At 44.7% G+C, this 22,795-nt stretch overlaps 1 protein-coding gene across 9 annotated transcripts in view; it reads left to right on the top strand.

Moving 5' to 3' along the window:
- Window positions 1-22,780, top strand: part of lmna (lamin A) — a 26,592-nt gene extending 3,812 nt beyond the window's left edge. For 8 of the 9 annotated variants that reach the window (XM_069537263.1, XM_069537260.1, XM_069537262.1 and 5 more), the window contains 12 exons: window positions 1,004-1,392; window positions 16,087-16,243; window positions 16,939-17,064; window positions 17,586-17,753; window positions 18,170-18,295; window positions 18,432-18,652; window positions 18,778-19,084; window positions 19,416-19,523; window positions 19,636-19,755; window positions 19,836-19,898; window positions 20,043-20,216; window positions 20,639-22,780. In XM_069537263.1, coding sequence (XP_069393364.1) covers window positions 1,049-1,392; window positions 16,087-16,243; window positions 16,939-17,064; window positions 17,586-17,753; window positions 18,170-18,295; window positions 18,432-18,652; window positions 18,778-19,084; window positions 19,416-19,523; window positions 19,636-19,755; window positions 19,836-19,898; window positions 20,043-20,216; window positions 20,639-20,674 — 1,950 coding nt within the window. In that variant the 5' untranslated portion in view covers window positions 1,004-1,048 and the 3' untranslated portion in view covers window positions 20,675-22,780. Of the gene's footprint in view, window positions 1-670; window positions 881-1,003; window positions 1,393-16,086; window positions 16,244-16,938; window positions 17,065-17,585; window positions 17,754-18,169; window positions 18,296-18,431; window positions 18,653-18,777; window positions 19,085-19,415; window positions 19,524-19,635; window positions 19,756-19,835; window positions 19,899-20,042; window positions 20,217-20,638 lie in introns of those variants that run through there. The other variant, XM_069537265.1, reaches the window with a different exon arrangement.
- The last annotated feature ends 15 nt before the right edge of the window (window positions 22,781-22,795 follow it).

Genomic DNA, 22,795 nt, shown 5'->3' with positions numbered 1-22,795 from the left:
CGTCATTTGCATGCACGCCATCCCACCCACATGGGGCGTGCATGTCCTTGTGTGCACTTTTGCTAATGGGCGGTGAGGCGATGGACGGCAAAGTTTGGTGCCTCCACCCACTCGTGAACCAAACTGGAGAAAGCTTTCCTGCAGTTCTCTGGGAAATGGCCGGAAGGTTGTGAGCGGAGGAGCTGCAGAGAAATAATTTTTTTTTTAAAAAGCTCTTCGGTCGCACCTTCTCCGTCACAGTGGATAATAACAGCACTCGTTCATTTATTAATATCGTTGAATTCTTCCATGATTGTATGTTGGAGCTCTGGTGGAGAAAATTACTTTTAATTACATTTACAATGTTGGAGGCATTTCAATATTATTTTCATCCAGTGCTTTTAATTATAACAACTATAAAAACAAATACACACGATATGAAAATGAAAAATAAAACACTCTTGTATTCATTTCAGTGTTTGCACTCATCTGAACACAGGGAATCCATGTCCTTATCAGGACATCCTGCAGCATGTAAATCATGAGTCAACACTTTGGAATTGTAACTGGTGCAGCAACTTCTTTTTCTGTGGTTTGCCTCCATTTTCCCAAAAGGTCTTTTTGAAAAAACAGAGGAAGACGGATGTTGTTTATTTATTGTCTGTCTCCGGTCGCGGCTTCATGTTCTCCCAGTAATTCTGAAAGTATTTCACTGTGGTGTTGTGAGTGAGCTGGAGGTGGGAGTCGGGGTTTTGTAAGGAAGCACGTTTGCTCAGGAGCGAGCTGCGTGAAGCGGCCGAACAATGACTCAGTGGAGCCAGAGGTGGTGAAGGTGATATCAAGTTTTCTAGAAGTGCTAACTCATTTGATCTTGGAGGATATCACAACTATGATCAGACCGGTGAGTGAAGGTGTCAGCCCGGATAGAAACTCCATTAAAGTGTAACATGTGACCAGACAAACCAGGGAAGACCTGCACTGATAGTTTTCATCAACTCTGATCCCTCGCTCTTCTCTTCCACAGCCAGTGACTCATCCCCTCTGCACCTCTTGCTGAGCCATTATTGCCATGGAAACCCCGAGCCAGAAACGCACCAGCCGCGGTGCCACCGTCACCGTCTCGCCTGCCCGCATCACCAGGCTGCAGGAGAAGGAGGACCTGTGCAACCTCAACGACCGTCTGGCGGTGTACATCGACAAGGTGCGCTCGCTGGAGTCTGAAAATGCCGGGCTGCGTATGCGCATCACCGAGTCCGAGTCCTCCGTCACCCGTGATCTGTCGGGCATGAAGGCCGCCTATGAGACGGAGCTGGCCGACGCCCGCAAGACCCTGGACCAGGTGGCCAAGGAGCGAGCGCGCCTGCAGCTGGAGCTCGGCAAGATCAGGGAGGAGCACAAGGAGCTGAAAGCCAGGTAGGAGGAGCATGAGGGGGCCGGAAGGGGAGAGTGATGTCACAAAATGGATTCAGCCACACACACACACAGCACGTTACACATCAAGCAGTGTTGGATTACAAATAACAGAAATGTCATTTCAGTTTGCTCTCTATTTTAAGATGTTCTCAAAACTGTTGTCGATTCAGATGAGTTCAAAAAAACATTGATGTAGAGTTGCTGCCCCCCCCCCCCCCCTCCCCCAGCTCTCACCGACGTCCAGCGTCCCTGACTCACAAGGTTCCAGAGCAAACAGCATCTCCACGTTTTGCAGTTTTGACCTTTTGTGCGGTTGCGTCACCTGTTCACACCTGTGCTCGTTCAGCAGCACTCATACTCTAATGCTCCAGCAGGAATGCAGTGAGGAGTCGGACGTTAGTCCTGGAGGTGACATTCCTGCTGGTTTTGGTTCCTGTGACTCATTATTTGACGAGTACAGTTTCATCACTTCAGGCCTCCGGGGGCGTTAGAAATAACACACGTCCAGATAAATGGACTCCACCTTTTATACACCTTAAATACACAAATGACTGCTTAGTGACGGAATGTCCTCCAGCACAGTTTGTGCTGCTTAAAGCTCAGTGTGAGGGTTTCACACAGAAGACACAGGTTTAGATCAAAGATTAAACTGTTCAAATATAAATATTGCAGTTTTTAACGTAGGACTCGATTCTCTGGACAATTCCTGAAGTTTGCTTTTTTTACGAAGAACACAGTGAGAGAGTGTTCCGGGGAGACGTTGTCCACAGCAACAGGACATTTGTCACTCTGACATTTTCTGGACATTTTACCAGAGGGTTCGGAAAAGTTCTGGAAACTTTCCTTGTGTCTAGATCTGGAGAGAGAAACATGACACAGCAATTATTATTTTTAATGCTTTATTTTGTATTAATTAGAAATGGAGCAAACAAAAGAAATAAATAAAATAATCTTAAACTAGTCGTTACGTCCTGTGTGACTCCAGTGTGTTAAGTAAAGACCAGTGAGTAAAGTGGAATTGAATTGAAGGTGTGTGTGTGTGTGTGTGTGTGTGTGTGTGTGTGTGTGAGGGGGCGGCAGTTAATGAATGACAGACTTAATAATAACGTGTAATTATATTCAAACAGTATGTATTTAATCTTTTACCTGCACTTGTTGAATTATACACATCATTTTTTTTTTATTATCCTCCAGTGAACCGCAGTCATTTCCAAGGAAGGAAAAAAAAATAAAATAAAATCTGTGTTTTATCCTCGGCTGTAAATTCAAATACACACGTGAACGTCAGCTTGTTGTAGCTGCTGAGGAATTTATGACCGTCCCGACAAAGTTAACCTCGGGTGAGAGAAGTTGTTTTCTCCTCTGCTGCTTCTACTGACGGGCAGATTTTTCTTTTTTAGCAGATTCTCCCAACAGAGTAAAGACACATTCAACACTCGGGGTTTCAACACGGCATATTTTCATTTGTGGAAACAGAGTGTGTGTGTTCGCTGAGAGCACACATGAAGGGCTTAGTGCTGTTGTGTTCTTTTGTCCGAGTTGACATTGTTGATTCAGGACTGTTAAACATGTGTGAAGGAACATAACTCAGTGGGAGGGGCTCATACCTGCTGCACATGTGAATACAAATGTAAGATTTGAAACTCTGCAGGACATGTGTCGTTACCGTGGCTCGCCTGGATCCTGCAGCTGCTTATTGAGCTGTTGACCTTCGTTATGGCGTCAGTGGTGAAACTATCCGCGGGTCGTCAATCCGCCGTTTGTTAGATGTGCACACACTGTAGGTGGGCGAGGATGTTGACTCTGTGTTCTCTCCAGATAAAGGCCAGTGCAAGTGTCGAGAGAAACGTTTTATCGCTTATCTATCACCGTTCTCTGTAAAATCCAACATGTCACTGTGCTTCTGCAGCAGAAGGAGAAGAAGGAGGAGGAAAGCTCCCGCAGTAGTTTCCTAGGAAGTAGATTTTTATGACGCACATGTAGTGGAAAGAAAAATCAGAGTCCGGCCTGGGCCGGCTTTATCTGTTAGACTTTAGTCGGCGAGTTTGGTGTTTGGTTGTCATGGATCTCAGGGAGTCTTGGTTGGAACGACGGGGCTGGTGACTCAGAGGGTTTTTTTTTTTCAAGGCCTCTGGAATGGTTTGACTGTGGACTCACTGTAACGGGAAGTGAGGTTTATTAATACACACTGAAGGGTTTCTCTCGGCTCCGCACCGAGCGTCAGATGGCAACAGACGGCAGCGCAGTAAACACTGCAGCTCTGTGTCTCACAGTGTGTCGACCCTCTTTGTGGACGTCTTTGGTTTTTCTTCCAGAGTTTGACAGAACACACAGGAACAGGTGGAGCCGTCGGCTCGGAGCAGTTGACTGGACACACCTGTTTCGCCCAAAGACACGACACCCTGTCTTTTCACAGACGAGCCTTTGTGTGCATAACTATTCCCGCAAACACATGCTCTCCCTCCTGAGGCAAACTGTTGGGCCGACCATGTCTGCTGACTGTTTGACTTGTTGATCATTTAAAACCTGGGGAACAAGATCCCCCATAATTTGGAGAAAGGGTCGAATGTGGTGTTGTAAAGAGTCGTCTTCGATCGAGGGATGCAAGTAGAGGAAGTAGAAGAAAGACTGAATGAGTCCCGGAGCAGCGCGCTCGTGTCCGTGCTGGACTTGTTTGGCTCCTCGGGTCGGATCTAACCTCCAGTTTTGCTGCTAGCTACCAAACGTTAGCCTGTGTGGAGGAACTGGCTCATCAGTGTCACCGGCAGGACTTGTTCTTTGAATGCTCCGCCCAGACAGACGGAGGAGTGGCGAGAAATTCATCCAACTCAACGACAAATTGTTTTGTTGTATGTAAACTGGAGTGAGTTGAACACATGCCATCGCTTTTCATCCGTGTTGAAAAACGCCTCATCTCACAAGCAAGTCAAAGACAGTGTCTCTCAGAACCCTGAGCCTTATCACGTCCGTCCACCAAGTTCCATGGAAATCTGTTTTATTTTACTGTTTGTGGGACGTGTTTGTCTTCACACTCACTGTCCAGAGTCTCTGAAACGAGCTGTCCTCTGCTCTCTCTGAGTTTGTCTGATAAGGGCGGGGCTGTTCTTGCCGAACAGTAAACAGCCGAGCCCTCTTACGGATCAAATCTGCTTTGAACGCATCAAATGGTGGATTTAGCTCGGCTCAGTCCGCCCCGCCCGCCCGTCGTCTGCACCGTGCGGTTTAGGGCGTAGCACCAGGTAGATGAAGCCCTCAGACTTTTTATTATAAATATAATCAGTCTGTCGGAACGATGTTTTAACAGAATACAATAATCGCTGCGGTGTCAACGTGGCAGAACTTGTTGAGGTGCAGCTGCAGACTCAGTGTGATTAAAAGATTCAGTGGTGGACTGATGCTCACATGTTTTATTCAAGGACTGAAGCGTCTGGGCCAGGACACTGTTATCAGAGCACAGCAGGAAATACACTTATCATTAAACTCCCATTTCCTTCACTGGAAAGATTCTCCTCAGTGTTTTTGGCACATGGAGTGTTTGATGTAAGTTAGAAAACTTTGTTGGTCATTAGAGCCCGACCCATTTATCTATTGGAGAAGAAAAAAACAAGATATCGTTGTATATCTTTGATTGTATTTGTGTTTTCTTTTCATTTTATAGTAAAGTTTATGGTCACACTGTAAATTATTAAGCCCCGATATCATTTCTTTGTCATAAAAATTTAATAATGACATCTCGATCACTGAAATTGGTGAGTTTTGGTAAATACGCTAAAAAGGCAAGTGAGTCCTTGAGCTGCAGCCGATTAAAAAAACCTGTGTCCACTGAAGAGTCATGGGAGTAGATGCAGATATCGATCAAAAGACGTCGCGTACTGAGCAACACATACCGAATTTTTAATATTAGTCAACCCGAGTCCCGCGAGGAGAGAAAGGGGAAGTAAAACAGACAGAGGGTGATGCAGTGGTGGAGGCAGACGTCACATGAAGCGGTCTGACACTCATAGCTCAAGTTTCAATGAGTAAAGTTCCTATTTTTAACCCACAGGGAGATTTTAAACCCGTCTCTAAGGTAACGCAGTATACATCCGAGCTTTCTTTGTGCCATGTTGTGGATAAACAAGAGGAGAACTCCAAGCTGCTCGTGTCGGGTTTGTTGAGATAAAATGTTCAAAGTCTCTCCCTAATGTGGAAAAGAACAAGACTCAAGCAGGGAAGTCTTTAGATCCCTTCTCTTTTCAACTGAAGCTTTATTTCACTTTAGTCCAGTGCTTAATTATACTTTTTATTTTTTCAAGCGAATTGGGAAAATACCTGTAAGAAGTAGCTTCAGTTTGAAATCTGATTTAAAGTGCAAACCCTGTTCCCTGATTTAGAAAATATATCCACACTAAAAATGATAAATGTGTTGTCAGTTAATTCATCTGGAGAATATTTTCTGGTCGATTGTTTTTTGATCAAAGAAGAGAACCGGATATTTTCCAAATTTTATTTTTCCGGAAACAATTAATCATCAGAATAGTTTTATATTTATTTTTGTTTCATTACTTGATTTGTGGTTTGAGCTCCACAGTAAATAAGTAAAAACAAAACTCAGCTGATAAAGTAATAAAGTGTTCCTCGGTCACATCAGGTGAACGTAGAGCGTCTTCCTTCCTGTCGTCCCTCAGACTGATTATCTGAGGTTCGTACAGAATGAATGACGTTAACGAGCTCTTATTAGGTCAGTGTAATTAGTGGGATGAAAAATGAAGCTCGGCATGTCGCTGTGATTCTGTTCTGGTTGTTTAACAGATAAAAATATCCAGTGCAGACACACGCCTCTGGAGGACACGCCTCTTTTTCAACACACGTGTTTAAGTCTGATTTCATCGACTGCGTCGTCAGTGTCATCAGGAGAAAACAAATATTTTTATCCATCAACTGAACTAAAACAGATTATTAACTATTGCACCGACTCATCGATGTGTTCTGAGAAGTTTGACCCACTTCTTTAAACTGAAAACACAGTTCTCCTCTGTTCTCCATATGTGGAATTAAAAACACTCATTTGATTTTGGTTTAACTTTAACGTAAACCACTTCCTTGTATTTTAGAGATCGTTCATATTTCTCGGCTCCAGGCGGCAGATCACCATCCACAGATGATGTCATCGTCACTGGACAGCTTCTCTCACGCTGTTTGATCTCGTCCTTTGTTCTTCTCGCTGCCTCGGGGGGGAAACCCTGTTCCCCCCTTGTGCTGATCTCAGGTTGTATCATGTGACAGCAGACTACTGTGTGTCACTCCGAGTCATGCGAGGGGGCATCGGAGCTGAGAGAGGAGTTTTTTGAGTGTTAAATAATATTAAAACAGGGCTCTGTGGTCGGGATGCGTTTGAAATATCTTGAAGTTTTCGTTAAAAGAGCATTTGTTTTATTAAAATAGTCGTAAAATGTTTTAGAGAACTGATTATTTTATTTTGCTGAATATCTTTTTCTTTCTAATTTATTTTTCAAAGTCAATCAGTTATGATTTTTCGGGGCTGATGCTTATAATGATATTATATTATAGTAAAACATTTGACATATGAAATATTAAAAAAACTAGAACAAGCACTCAGAGCTACATTTCTGCACCGAGGCCCAACAGTCTCTTTATGAAACCACATTTAAATCCACCCGGTCCAGGTTTTTATTTGGATCTGCTCCAAACACACTCTAAATAAATATCTGTGTCTGATTTTACATTTTTAAATCAAGTCCCAGAAAAGATTAATGAATCAATCAATGTAGAAAAACATCTCACAATGTTGAAGACAGATGAATAAAGAAAATAAACTTAATTCTGTAAAATGTAAAGTTAACACAAACTCAGATGCTGATTTGTGTGTGTGTGTGTGTGTGTACGATTGTTTGATTTGGATTTGGCTGCTCTCATCACAGCGCCACCACAGTGTCACTGGAGTTACTGCAGAATGCTTCTGTTTTGTTCGGACGACGGCTCTGGTGACTATTTGTTCTCTCGGCGTTTAACAGGATTCTTTGCGATGGAAAACAGATGTTGGATTCAGTGGTGAACGAATAATGAGAGACTCGATCTTCAGCCCAACGTTGTACCAAGCAGAGGGTTGGGGGGGGGGGGGGGGGTTTATAGAGTTAGTTTCCATGGAGCCTGCAGCAGCAGCCAAACCCTTGATGAACGGGGTAAATCACTTTAAGATGGCGGGACTCGGAGTCTCTGTCTCTCTCTCTCTCCTAACTTTTCATGCTCGCTCACCCTCTCTCTGCTCAGAGACCCTCCCCTCTCGGTGGAAGTGGGTATCGTGGGCGCTCTGTTAACCTTAACCGTTCCCGCCGCGTGTGGTTCGTTACATAAGAACTGTTCCGTTTCCCAGATCTCGTGTACTCTGGAATAAATCTGAGCTTTTCACATCGACACAGATCCATAACAAAGTACTTTATATTTATATATTTTTTTCCGTCTGTGACTCCGCAGATGTTTTACTTTAACTGTTAATGTTGTTTGAGGATATTTACATCTTGATGTGATCCCAGGTCAGTTCCAGTTCTGTGCTCTCTCGTTGGCTCGATGGTAAAAACACTGCAGATGATCGTTAGCATCGTTCGAACTTTTTACCACCATGATTCTTGTGGAGGAATATTTTTCACTTTCTTTAACGGACTGAAATATTTTGACATTTTCACCAATTTCCCAGGGAATAATTCTTGAATCTTGATTTAAACAATCGGGCGCATTGAGGGGACTGATATCTGTGAGTGTGTGTAATTTGCTGCAGATCCAACGTCCACATCTATTTAAGTTACGTTTGCGCTCTACAGTTTGTTTCTGAGCGAGATTACGCAAAAACTACGGGCTGGACACCTGGTGGACGGATGTGGTATGGCTCGGTACATTTTGTTTTGCTTATTTTGGTTTCCTGGATTTCTCCGAGATTCACGGGAAAAAAAAGGCAGATTTAAATGCGACGGAGGTTTGTGCTCTGCTGCACAAACCTGCTGCTGTTTTTTAAATGCGTTTGATACACACACCTGAAGTTACAGCTTCTGTTTCCACACACACACACACACACACTTCTTCCTCACATGCTTCTGGTCCAACGAGAATTTGGAAAATACTTTGCATGTTTGTTGCCAGATGGGTGTGGTCTCGTTGCCACAGGGAATAGTGCCAGTAGTGACAATCACAGGAAATATTGTAAAAGTCGGTGCAGCGTCATTTACAGCTCGGGCGGCACCGTGTGAGACGTCCACATGCAGAAAATAACTTCTGCTCTGGACCTGTGGTGTTTTCTCCCTCTGATCTGCTGCAGACTCAACACCCAGCTCCCCTGTGTTTCCTGCCGGTTTTTCGTGGCCAGTCCATTTCTTTCTTTTTCTTTTTTTTTTGCCTCGCGTGAGAGCGCCAGATCCTGAGGCTCGTCCCACAACCACAATTTGGTTATTCTCCAAGCAGCAAATCCGTCTTCATTCCTCATAGGGTAGAGTAAAGAAGCGACCAGAAGTCGTCACAGCTTCATAAACTCGATTCTAACATTAGCAGAAGTTTTGTGGAGTTTTTTTTTTTTTAATTGTGGCTCTGCTGGAAAGAACACCGTGTCCCAGAGTTGTCGTTATGTGGATCATGAGTGAAGCTGCAGGTTCATCAGGGAGTTTGAAACCTTCTCAAACAAACTGTGAGAAAAATGAGGATTAAGTTTTCACTCGATGATGCACCGCTTGTTATTGTTGTTCCCGCCCAAGAGTTGAGGCAGATGAACCAGTTTTAAAATAATGATAATTAAAGAAGCATTTGTTTAATGGTTCAGGGCTGCAGAGACGATGAGAAATTAAAAAACTGAACCGGAAGATTTTTAAAGCAGACGAACTGAGAGTTCGTAGTCGCCATAGTAACCACTAACGTAAACAGTTCTCTTGATTCGTCGCTAACATTGTTCAACCTCACGTCTGAGTTCAGGTTTATTTAACGACGGTGAAAAGTGAAAAGACAGAGCGGCCGCTTATCTTTGCAGATAATCACATTTAGTGCCAGTGAAAAGTAGCTCATAGGCAGAACAGGCCACCAGCGTCTGACTCACCCCCTAATGAATCATCAGCTAATCATGCAGGGAGGAACAAGGGGTGTTTCACACACACGCACACACACACACACACACACACACACACGCTTTACAAGTGGGAGGGGCACCATTCTTCTCTCTCTACCTTCTGCCTGACGCTGTGTCTGAGGAACAGTTTTAACATGTACATTTCTGCAGGAGTGAACTGGACAGAGAGAGAGAGAGAGAGAGAGAGAGAGAGAGTAGATATGATTCCTTCCAGTCAACAGTTTGTTTTGGTGAAAGCTTAAACAAAACCATGAGCGGACGAACACTGCCCGTCCTCTCTCTCTCTCTTTTTGCCCCCCCCCCCCCCTTTGCAGCCGTCTCATCAGCGCCGCTCGGCATTAGCTCTTCTTTGAAACTGGAAACACTGAGAACTCTGTTCCCCTCTCCCACATGTGGATGAGTGCGGGTGGCCTCTGGCGAAGGCTGCAGTGTTGTTGGTCTCAGATGATTTTACACACACACACACACACACACACAATCCTTGATGTGTTCTTCATTCCACTAGAGGAGGAAATGTTCATGTGCCAGCCTGTTGTGTTTATCTTGCTGCATATCTTTGTCGGAGTTGCTCAACACATTTGGAAAAATCAGAGTTGACGTGAACTCGCAGGCCTCGTGGCTTCTTGCGTCACAGTCTCTCAGTCCATGCGTCTTCTCAAACACGGAGGGACGTCTGTCTCTTCTCTTTCTAGTTCTTCATATTTCATTCCTGAGAATAAAGGTTGTAATTGGAACTCTAATGCACTCAGTAGAGTTCATACCTCCACCGAGGCCCAACAGTTCCACTCAAACTTAATGGAACCTCGACAAACTGCACAAACGCTTTTAGAATTTACTTTAAAAAAACTTTGAATCACTTACTTAAGTGTGTAATTGTCCCAGAGTCCAGGTTCACGACTCGAGGTGACGGAGCCTTTGCAGTTCTGGCTCCCGGGCTTTGGAACAACCTTCCACAGATTATTAGATCAGCTGACATCTTGTTGCTTTTGAATCTCGTTGTTACCTTTTGTCATCTTTTATTGTTGTTTGTTTCGTCTCTGCGTTTTAATGTTGCACACATTTGCTTGAAAAGTTCTCTATGAATAAAATGATTATCATTATTACTAAAGAAATCAATCACCTGAATATCTCTCACCGCTAAAGAAAATAATCAATGAGATTCCTGAATCCACGACAAAGAAATTGTCATTATTTTAAAATTGAATTTATTGTTGTATTTTATTTGCACACTCATTCAACGGTTATCCACAAATACTGGTCTGATCTTAAATATTGTTTTTGTCGTCACTGTCGCAGCTCAATCTACTTTTCTTAAAAACGTACACGGACAAATAAAGAATTGTTGGAGATAAATAAATGATTGCTCCATATACGTTTTATTGTAACGTCCCTCTCACACAGTATTGTACTGGACTCATTGTTCCAGCTCTGTCTCTGGTTCCCTGCGTTTGTTTATTCAAACCATATTTTTCCTCTTAGTCATCGTTTCCCTGCAGCGCTCTGAACATAAAGCTGCTTTGTCAAACTACACATCGTGGAAATGGAGAAATGGAAGTTGGGCTATTAATGGAAAAAGCGAACATTTAAAATGATCCATATGGAATTTGGCACAAAACCTTTTTTTCCACTCCTCAGTGAGTCATCGGGGAAACCCCCCCCCCCCACCACGTGCCCACATATGCTTGCCAGATTGTGTGTGTGTGTGTGTGTGTGTGTGTGTGTGTGTGTGTGTGTGTGTGTGTAACATGGGTATATGGAACACGTGTGTACTACATGTCAGAGGAACTCTTTGTGTAGTTCTACAGGAAACAAACGAGGTGTTGAGTTGTTAGTAACTATAGCAACTCCCTTCAGAGAGTTTTTTTTAAAAACACACAGGCAGGGAACCCCCCCCCCCCCCCCCCCAGATGTGCACAGCTTCAGATAAAGAAGACGTCATGTTGACAGTCAGAATGAATGAATGAGAGGGTGAGGTAGCTGGTGAGGACGTCAGATGATTTTTCAGTTTCTCTTTCTTCTCGTGTTTGTTTTTGTGAATATAAAAGATCTGCCGAAGATCCTGAAACACGTCGTCACTCGTCGGGTCGATAGTTCCGCATGTGCAACAAAGCCAGGTAGATCTAGAGCAGAGGGCCGCCATTAATGACACATCACAATGTGTGGGCCAGCGGACCAATCAGAGCAGACTTCATCCGAGACAGAGGCTGAAAAGAGGAGCTGCAGCGACGTCTGATGTTTTCTGAACATAAGAGCATGTGAACTTTTTCAAGTGCTACACACTCGAGTCATGAACCTGAATATGGTTCCAGCGTCTCATTCAGCCGCCTGTTGTCTGCGTGTGTGTCTGCGTGTGTGTCTGCGTGTGTGTCTGCAGTGATCCGTCAGGACAGAGTCTCCTGCAGGCGAGGAGAAGGAACGACACCCTCTCCATCTTGAGATATTTTGAAAAACATCCACAGAGAAATGTCTCCGTCTTTTTGTTCCACTGCGTCCACAGTGCGGTGGAAATGGCATCCTAGCAGGCCTGATGACAAGGCCCGGGTTGCCGTGGCAACGGCATAGCAAAACAGGGGATGGGGCGGGGGGGGGGGCAGCGAGTGGGCTTTTTTCTCTCTTTCACTCGTCGAGGCGGGGTGTGTTCTCGTTACTGGGCTGGACAAAGATAGCTGTGAGTCATCCTTGAGGCTGGGAGCCGAGCCAACACATTCCTCCTCCTCCTCCTCAGATTTCTCGTCTCCATTATTCTCCCTCTTTCTCTTCACCTTTTTGTCTCTTTCTTTTTGCATTTCCATCTCACCCCCCCCCCCCCCCCCCCCCCCCCCCCCCCCCCCCCCTTTACTAGAGGGCCCTCCTCTCCCCCATCTCACTCTGTCTCTGTCCAAGAGCTCCCACTTCTCTTTGTGCTTTGAAAATCGTCACTTTATTTGCTCTGTAACTGATTAAAGCCTTTCGCAGCTCCGATATTGAAGCTGAAGTTGAATGATTCAACTTAACTTTTCATTTTTCAGGAGAGCAGACATTTGCATTCAGAGAGACCGGAGGTCAGGACGTGTGGTTTACAGTCAAACAACAATAAAAAGCGAATCTAAAATAGATATTTTTTGAATTCCCTCTGTCTGTGCAGTGCTGCCATTTTGGCTCAAACGTTCCTCTCACTTTGCATCTGAAGCTGCCGCCTTGTTTCTCTTATCTTGACTTTTTTAAATCTGTCTTCTTTACGTCATTTCGCAGTATCGCATTTGTTCCCATGCCGACTGTGTATTATTTATGTGAAGAGTGTAATTCCTGAATAATAACTGAAGCGACTCCACATGCGTCCTGAGCTCAGACTGAGACACTTTGATGCTTCACTGGAACAAAATGTAAACAGAGTGTCGGAGGATATTTATCGTGGAACGCTGTAATTATCCATGGATTATATAAACGGGTACTCCCAGGCAAACACACACAGACACACACACACACACACCCTGCAGACATACAGTCGTGCTGTATGTGCTGGTGTACAGATTTTACAACACATCAAGCAGAAAGACGCACTCTGTACATTAACGCACTTAACCTACACGGTGGTACACACACATTTCGACGCTGCAACACGCAAACACGCACCAATACAACCACACACACAAAGAGAGAGAGGACTTTCTAACATCCTGGAGCCAACGTGTTAAAGATCAGTCAGTCAGCTGAAGTAGTTACTGGTCATGGTGGTTGTGCATTTTACCCGATCCACTGATTTCTGTTTGTAACACAACCGTAGTGGTTTAACTCATTAGTGTGAATACGCAATAACACAACCAGCTACTAAAAGCTTGTTGTCGGGTATTCTCTCAGTTTCATCATCACATTTTTTCTCACGATGAGGAAACAAACTGGCAGCAGAGTGAATCAAATCCTGTTCTAACCTTTAAGTCTCTCCTGGACTCGATCCACCGGGTCCATTAGTGCGCATCAGCGTCACAGCAGTCACCTGCGCACGCTCTGCACGCTCTCATCAGTCTGCACAATCAGACAGAAAGAGCTGTGCAGTCTCCAGGAATGTTTACCTCCAGCTACACACAAAAGAGAAAAGGTGTGTGTCAGCGTCTCTCTTTGTCTCGCTCTCGTTTAACAGACCTCTTCGAGCGCTTTTTCATTTTAATCACGAAACACGTTAACGAGCAGCACCGTGGTGAAATGTTCCACGATACCGACAGCATTCTTCTCCTCTCACCTGCAGAGCAGCACACGCCTCAGGGAGCCAGAAGTTAACAGTCAAACGTTTTACCGCAGCAGCTATGCCTCATTGTACCCTGGTTACTAATCTGCCTGTGTGGTAATCTGCCGCCTCCACACAGATTGATGAACGTGCTCTTATGCAGGGAGCCGTGTTACTGTAGGCCTCCGTCTCTGTGGCTTCAAGAATTCAGGGAATGTGTGTGTGTTTCTCATGTTGTGGGGGACCTAAACCTGTTGCAGTCACATGATTGGGACGTGTCTGTCCTCTGGGGACAAAAGGCAAGTCCCCATTAATGTTAATCATGAATGTATTAAGGTTCAGAGGTAGATGAGAAGTTAAGTGAAGTTGTTAAATTTAAATACTTGCATTGGGAGCAGGACTCCATTTTTTTTACAGGAGTCCAGACTGGACAGAATAAACCTTTCGAGTATTTATGACGACTGAAGGTTTCCACAGGTTCTCTTTCATGTTTGGGTGGGGGGGGGGGGGGTATTCAGCTGCGAACATGCGTGTATGTGTACATGCGTGCTTGTCGGTGCTGGCGTGTTTTCCTGACATTCTTTCTGCACATATGATTATAACCTCAGGTACACCTGGGCTGTAAAGACTCACATTCCTGTCTCTCTCTCTTTATGATCTGAAAGTTTCAAACAGAAAACGTCGACGGAGCTTGTTGCTTCTTGTGTTTTCACAGTTGCAGAAACGTAGAGTTACTTGTCGAGAGCAGACGATCTGCCCTTGAGCAAGACTTTTACAATTAGCTGCTAAGTGGTGGAGGACTGTGTTTGGACTGAGCCATGATTGAGGTTTATAAATACAAATTGGTGCAGTGCTGCAACAATAGGAATGTATGAACATCTGGTCCAACATCTGCTCTTTTCAATTCAATTATGGACTTTGGAGAAAGTCACTGTTGCATTTCCACAGCCTGTATAGATGCTGGTTTCTTAGATAACCCAGTAAATATATATATATATATATATAAATAACACAGTACCTCTGTAGAATAGAAACAAGCTTTAGTACTTTCATTGTTTTCTTTATTTTGTTTCTGAGGTTTTCATGTCTAGTTTTTTGTGTTCGTGTATTTAATCTGGATGCACTTAAACTTTCTTTCTTTCTTTTCCTATTTTTTCCACTTGTATTTCCACGCTGACGCTCTCAAAGCGTGATCGTACATCTGCAAAGCATCAGCGCTGTGTTTTCTGGTCATAAAAGTCTCATTAGTTGTTTTTTTTAATTCAGCAACTTCTTCTTTCTTCAGTATGTATAGTGAGTTTGTCGTTCATTCGGCCTGTTTGACGAGACGCTGGCTGTTCTCACAGGCGGCTGGCAGTGACCAGAGGACTGTGAGGTCTGCGTAAGCAGCCTGGAAGCCATCTCCTCCAGCAGATGGCCATTATTAGTGACAATGAAGTCTGGCCTGCAGGGCCAAACAGAATAACGGGGAGCCCATTTCCTCCTTGGCTGTGCATGACGAATATTACAACCTTTCTCTCCACCGTTCTCTCTCCTCCTCTTCTGCTGGGAGTTTATTATTTTTCCATGGCTGCATCCAGGTTTTCATTTTTATAACTTCTACCCAGTTCTCTCAATTTGTTTCCTGTGGAGACGTTAGAGGAGAGGAGGGGCACACATGCACAGGCACATGCGCAGCAAACGTGAATTCTTTTAATTCAACACAGGTTCCCTTGAGATGGAGCTAAATAGGCTCCTTTTCATTAAAGGATGCTCATAACAGTGCACTGATGTGCTGGCCTGAGTTCAGTTCACATCGACAGCGGACAACTGCTGCTCTCACTGGACTGTGCAAAAGGCAGCTTGTGTCATTCACAGCTTCTGTCACTGCAGCACAGTTACTCACCGCTCAGGTTTCAGCAACACGTTCTTATGAAGTCCGAGCAACTTTAACGGAAGCTTTAAGTCAGAGTTTTCAAAGAAACACATCGACTGTGTGCAGAGGAGAGAGCATGATGTATAAACCTCGTGCAGAGAAGGAATCTGTAAATGTACAGCACCATTTAAACTCAGAGTCCTGTAGTTTCTGTGTGATCCTGCAGAAAAAAACCGAAAAACAAAGAAACAAAAGAAAACCTAACGTCCTCTGAGGGAACGTTTGAGTCTGTGAAGCCGCGGGATAAATCACAAAGCTCCGAACTGACCATCCATCTGACATGAGTCACTAAAGGAAATTGTCGATTAGATGATGATGAGAACTTTCATTTCCTGAAAAACAAAGACATGCTCCACCGCCAGAAGAGGAAGAGAGACCACAACTACACCCCCCCCCCCCGACAGGGATTAGACAGAAATAAGCATCAGAAGGTGAAAATGACACTAACGTCCACATCGTCCTCTGTCTTCACAGGAACAGTAGGAAGGAGTCGGACCTGGAGGCGGCTCTGGCCAGGCTGAGGGACCTGGAGGCCTTGCTCAACTCTAAGGATGCTTCACTCAATACTGCCCTGGGGGAGAAGCGGAACCTGGAGGCTGAGGTGAAGGACCTCAGGGCCCAGCTGGCCAAGGTAAAAAAAACAAAACACACATGGCACCGGAAAGACATTAAGAAAATAAAGAAATTCCTGTTTGTTCGTGTTGTTGTGGCTCCGCTCGATCGCCACCTGGTAGCTGGCTGCAGTGTCGGCCGTAAATCAAATGGGGTTGTTTATATCTGGGATATTTTTTTACAAAGCCTTCGAGTGTCGTATAGTTTGTTTCTAACATTTCTCTTTGTGTTATATTTCTCATGTTTGGTCAACCTTGTATTTATCTTACCTTGCTGTAGAAACACAAACATTATTTCTATCTTTACTTTGTCCCTACACATTATTTCCCTCTCATTTAAAAAACATTGCATTGATTGTCAGAGAGTTTGTTTCCCCCCCAGTGACGGACGTGTGAGATGAATTTCCTCTGATGTGCAGAAGCATCTCACTGAAAGTCTTAATTTAATACGACCCTTGCAGTCAGTTGATTATGAATGAGGACAACGTGGAGAGGAGTTAGCGTCGTCTGTTTGTTTTATCAATGAACTGCACTTCCAGGACTCATGCTGAGAGAGTTGTGGCCTTCCTCCACCTACTGGTCACACGTAGGAACTGCAGGTTTTGCCTTGAGAGAAGAGTTCGTGACTCGAACACTGCTGCACAGATTTCACCCTGGGCTGCGTTAGATTTTTTGGAACATTTCTCTCATCTCTCCTTCCTCTCCTCCCTCCCAGTTGGACGGAAACTTGGCCGATGCCAAGAGGCAACTGCAGGACGAGATGTTGAGGAGAGTGGACGCGGAGAATCGCCTGCAGACCCTGAAGGAGGAGATGGAGTTCCAGAAGAACATCTACAACGAGGTTCCTACTCTTCACCTCCACCCTTCTATTCTTACTCCACTGTCTCAGTCATCTGTCCTACTTTTCATCTTCCACAGGATATTGATTCGCTTCCAACCACCTACTTGTTTTGCTTTACCCCTTCAGATTTCTCTCAGCAGATCACAGTTTTTCCACTTCATTGCTGTATTTTAACATAAATATTATAAAACACAGTAAAAGTAGCGTCATAGTCACATTTTTAAATTTGTGGTCATGCTCCAGACGCACTGGCAACATGTGTGTTTTGTTTTTATCAAACTGATTAGACGTAGTTTAAAGGTCACAGGTCAGTGGATTTAAATAAAATCAGCGACTGATTAATTACTGCAATTACATTCAACTATAACAAGTTACTGGTGAAATCTTTTCTGTACAAATCACATCCTTGATTTAATCAAATAATAAAAGGACAAGTCAGCTGAAGATCTAACATCAGAAACACTTAAGTTGGTTTTCCAGCTTCTAACGTCACTTCCTCCTCTCTCTGCTGGCGTCTCCAGGAGTTACGTGAATCCAAGCGCCGCCATGAGACTCGCATGGTGGAGATTGACGGCGGGCGGCTGGATTTCGAGAGCAAGCTGTCCGAGGCCCTGGCTGAGCTGCGAGCCCAGCACGAGGATCAGGTCCGCATCTACAAGGAGGAGCTGGAGAAGACCTACCAGTCCAAGGTGAGTCTGGAAGCTGCTGGAGACGCAGCTCTGTTGCCACCTAGAGGAAAAGCAGAGGCTCGGTTTTCTTTGTAGTTGTGGGTTTTTCTCATTAAATAGATAATCAGATAAATGATTTATTTACATCCTGGAAAACAATCAGAGTCTTGTTTATCTGCTTATTGATCTAAATTCAGGAGGAAAATGTATTTCATTGAACCTCTGTCCCCTGAGGAATAAACTCACCAGATCTTTTTGACATTTTTTTGTGTGAAAGAAACTAAAACTAAACCGATCTTTATTTACTTAATTGACCCTTTTAGGAAACTTCTTTGGGAATTACTGTTTGTAACTCAGTTAAATGAATTAAAAGGATTTTTAATTCAGAGCAGTGAACCTCTGCCATTGGCTGACTGTAGCGTCTCTCTGTCCGTCAGCTGGAGAACGCCCGTCTGTCAGCTGACAGCAACAGCCACATGGTGGGAGCCGCCCACGAAGAGCTGCAGCACACGCGTGTTCGACTGGAGAGCATGTCAGGACAGCTCAGCCAGCTGCAGAGACAGGTACCTGACGTCACCGAGGATGTTGTGAAACACCGCCCTGAGCATTATTGATCAAACATTGACCTTCACCTTCACACATCGACTTGTGTTTGTGCTGCTTAACTAACCAAACCACTGTGCGTTCCCTCCACGTCAGCTGTCGGCGAGCGAGGCCAAGGTGCGCGAGCTGGAGGAGGCGCTGACGCGGGAGCGGGACCTGATGAGGCGGCGGCTGGAGGATAAAGAGCGTGAGATGGCTGAAATCCGAGCCCGCATGCAGCAGCAGCTGGACGATTACCAGGAGCTGCTGGACATCAAACTGGCCCTGGACATGGAGATCAATGCGTACAGGAAGCTGCTGGAGGGAGAGGAGGAGAGGTGAGATCGTTTCCTCAGCTTGTTCTGCTTCTTGTGTCAATGATGTTTAGAATCAAAGGTTTGAATCAGAACAACGTGACCCGGACTCCCTCTCTTCTAAACCTCTTTCCTCCATCCCTCCCCAGGCTGCGTCTGTCTCCCAGCCCTCCACCCACCAAGGTCTCGATTACACGAACCTCTGGCTCAAGCCACAGCCACACCAGCCGCCTGCTCCAGTCCTCCGCCACCGCTTCCAGCAGCCGCAACTCCTCTGGTGCGGCCAGTTCCAAAAAGCGCCGCCTCAACGACAATGACAGCGAGACGTCCAGCATGGCGGGCGGCACCGTGACCAAGACTCGCATCAGCCAGCACGCCTCAGCCAGCGGCCGCATCACTGTGGACGACGTTGACCTGGAGGGGAAGTACATCCGTCTCAACAACAAGGCCGACGAGGTAACCGAGTCCATCCATCGTCTGGATCTTTAAACTCTCTCTGGTTCAGTGAAACTGCTGTCACACAAGTGGTAATCACCTTCTGTACGTGATGTCATCTTCAATTGACATTTCTTAATGAGTTACATCCAAACATGTGATTAACTTGGTGTCGAGTTTTACTTCTGCTCAGCAGGTTATGTTTCATCGGGTGTTTGTTATTTGGCAGGATGAAAAAAAGAAGAAAAGAGGATTTCTGTGCTAAAAATCTGGATCTGGAGATTTGAAATGTGTTGTTTCATTCAGCCAACAAATTATTCCTGATTGAACCTTTTCCATGTCTCTCCTGTAGGATCAGCCACTTGGCAACTGGCAGGTGAAGAGACAAGTCGGGAGCACCACCCCGATCGTCTACAAGTTTCCCCCGAAGTTCACCCTGAAGGCCGGAGGAACCGTGACCGTGAGTATTGTTCGTCCATTCTCAGCATTATTAAAAGTTCACCTGTGTGTCAGGAGCAGTCTGACAGTTCCTGGTTGAGTACATGATCCCCTGTGACCTCCGACCTTTTCAGATCTGGGCTGCATCTGGCGGCGGAAGCCACAACCCTCCCACTGACCTGCTGTGGAAAACCCAGAACTCTTGGGGCACCGGCGACCTCCTGCAGACCAGCCTCATCAGTGCCAACGGAGAGGTCTGACCTCACTTCACCTCCATTACACATATCTGTTCCTTTGACTGCAGTAACTCACCATGTTGTGACTTCACCACCAGGAAATGGCCATGAGGAAAGTGACCCGCACCCTCTTCCACGATGCTGAAGAAGATGATGACATGGTAAAAAAAAACCTGAAACACACGAAACGTCCAGTAAACCTGAGCTCATGCATTAAACATCGGGGAACATCACGACTCTCGGCTCCTCTCCCGGTGGAGCGTCAGCGTTAAGTGACTCACCTCGTTGTGTGTCTCCCCCTGCAGGGCGCTCACAGCACTAGCGGCGGGGACAATGAGTACAACCTGCGGAGCCGCACGGTGATCTGCGACTCCTGTGGGCAGTCGTCGGACCGCGGGGGTGGCGTGTGCAGCAGCGGGGGTCTATCTGAAGGCCTCGTGGGACATTCCTTCTTCATGGGCAGCAATGAGCCCAGACAGGTACCGTCTCATTACTGTGGTGCAACATAGACAAGGGACTTTAATCCTTCATTCTGTCTTTAACCGTTTTATCGAGAACATTTCCAGAGAAGCAATTAAAAGTCACAGGAAAAGTAGATTTGGAATCTGGTTTCTTCAGCGTCTGTGTTGAGGAACATGTGATGTCCTGCAACGATGCATCTGAGGCTAAAAAATCAGTGATGACGGAAACTAGGTCCACAGGGTTTTGTACAGTGGCAGGATCTCAGGGCCATAAACTGAAAGTCTGACAAAGACGAGCCTCAAACAACCAGAGCACCTCAGAGCAGATTCCATCCTCTCGTCATGAAGTTTATTTGATATAAGAAATATATTTGGTTTTTCTCTCGTAGTTCTCAGGTTTTTTTTTCCTCCTTCGTTAACGCTGCACTTTATCTCTTCAGGCTCGTGTGAAGCCGGAGAATTGCTCCATCATGTAAAAACCAAACAGCACCTCACTTCAACCCACCACCACCACCACCTCCTGCAGACGCCGCAGGAGAATCGTTTTCTACCATCGTCCTGATGTGTCTTTATTTTTATTTTTCCTATTTTATATGATCTTGTCTCATTTTTGTATCCACATTAATCTGCAGGTTAGATTTGCTTTGCGGTTTTGGCGAAGGGCAGAGGAGTTTCAGATTCAGCTTTAGAGTTTGTATATTCAAGTTACATTATTGCATGTGTTCTGTGCTGACGCTTGTACTGTATCCTGCTCGACTTGCACGCTCTCTCTCTCTAACACACACACACACACACACACACACACACACACAGCTCCATCGACCAGTGCTTGTGCTTCGATCCAAGCTGGGGTTTCACATTTAATGGCCAGGCTGTCAACACTCAACACGCACAGCTAGTGAACCCTGTCAGGAATCCGTCTCCACGGTGAAATGAATCCTGTGGGGTTCGTCGTTAAAGTTGCTTATCTCCCGGTAGATGCAGCTAATCTCTATTCAAAGATGCTGGTTATGTTTACAGTTTAAATATATTATGCATAGTATTGTGGTTTAGAAAAGATAAAGTAGCTTCGGGGGTTATTTTCCTGAACGTCGTCCAAAGGAAGCCGACGCACTGTGAACTCAGGGTGTAGAGCAGGATTTGTTTCATCTCCTCCTTCAACAAACTCGTGGATTAACATCTGTGCAGCTCTGGTGCGCACAGAAAAAAGTACTAGTTCGAGATGAATATATTTTTTTCCTCTTTAGTTTCAACAAGATTCAAAAGTGTATTTGTATTTTTTTCGTTGTTGGATAAGTTGAATGGTTTAAATCTCCATGTCTCAGCTAGAATGTACATTTAAATGTGTCGCCTTATAATCTTGAAGCAATTCCAAAGATTTTTGATAGAACAAAGTAGGAAAAATCAGGGGTTGTTACATTTTGAGTCGACTTCACTAACAAGTCTGGTGCCGCACTTGCAGAATATATTTATGGGAATTCTGTTTATTCAAACAAATAAAAACTAGTGTAAAAGAGAACCGCTGCAGCTTTTTACACAGTGCAACGGAAACTTTTTTTTTTTTTTTTACAGATTAAAAATATAAAACGCACCTTCGTACAACAGAAGAGAACACTCGCTGCTTGGTCACATGTCTCAGTCTTGTGACTCTCAGCCGTCCTCTGGTTTGTGTGGCTCCTAAAAACTGGTCATGAGGGCTTCTTCTTTTCCACTAAGCTTACTGGCTTTGCAAATCCTCAGGCGTGACGTTGGGATCCGAGGAAAACTGTGGGGTTTGTGTACTTTGTGACTTTGGCTTTACGCACTGCTTTTATTGAGGGTCTCGCCAACTATGCACAGCAGTTAGATTTATACTGTAGTCTGGCAGCTTCGGTCATTTGTACTCCAGAGAAAAGCATATCTAAGCATTTATGGAAAATACTTGATGGCTGTTTTTGGATATTTTTGTTTTGTACCTAATAGATGGTTTTTTTCTGCCATTTAGATGCTTTTTGTTTCCTTGACATTATGACGCCCACAGTGCCTTAAAACGTCAACGACGAATCTTCAGAGAGCTCTGAAGATAAACCACATTTGGCCTCAGTGACACAGACGCAGTATTTCATTTGTAAAGTTACGAGTCACGATTACTGCATGTAGCTGTGTTCAACTGTTAACTCCCTCATCCCTGAACAGGTCAAGTTCATGGTTTCTCAGAGGCCTGTGTGTGACTGAGCAAAAAAAAAAACATTAAAAACATTTTGTCTGCAATGTTATTATTCCGAGTTAATGAAGACCCAGGACTCTTCGTGTCTCCGACCCAAACCACAGATGTGTCATATGTGACTCAAACACTTGAAAGGCCTTTGTAAAAAAAAAATCCTCGTGAGGCCTCGTGAATCATTTGAAGGACTTGAGGATTTGAATGTTGCCAAAAGGGATTTCTTGTTACGAGTGTTTAATGCCAAAGTTATAATTAGATTGAAGTGGGATTTGTTTCAGATAATGACTATTAAGATTATGGAAAAAGCCATGTATTCAGTTGATGTCATGAATGTCTTTTGTTTTCTAGAAATAAAAGAGTAAAACTCTTTTCTTCTCTCCCTCGCTGTCCGTGG

The sequence above is a fragment of the Paralichthys olivaceus genome, chromosome 13, assembly GCF_024713975.1.
Source record: "Paralichthys olivaceus isolate ysfri-2021 chromosome 13, ASM2471397v2, whole genome shotgun sequence".
Classification (NCBI taxonomy): domain Eukaryota; kingdom Metazoa; phylum Chordata; class Actinopteri; order Pleuronectiformes; family Paralichthyidae; genus Paralichthys; species Paralichthys olivaceus.
This window is presented reverse-complemented; position numbering and strand designations above follow the sequence as displayed.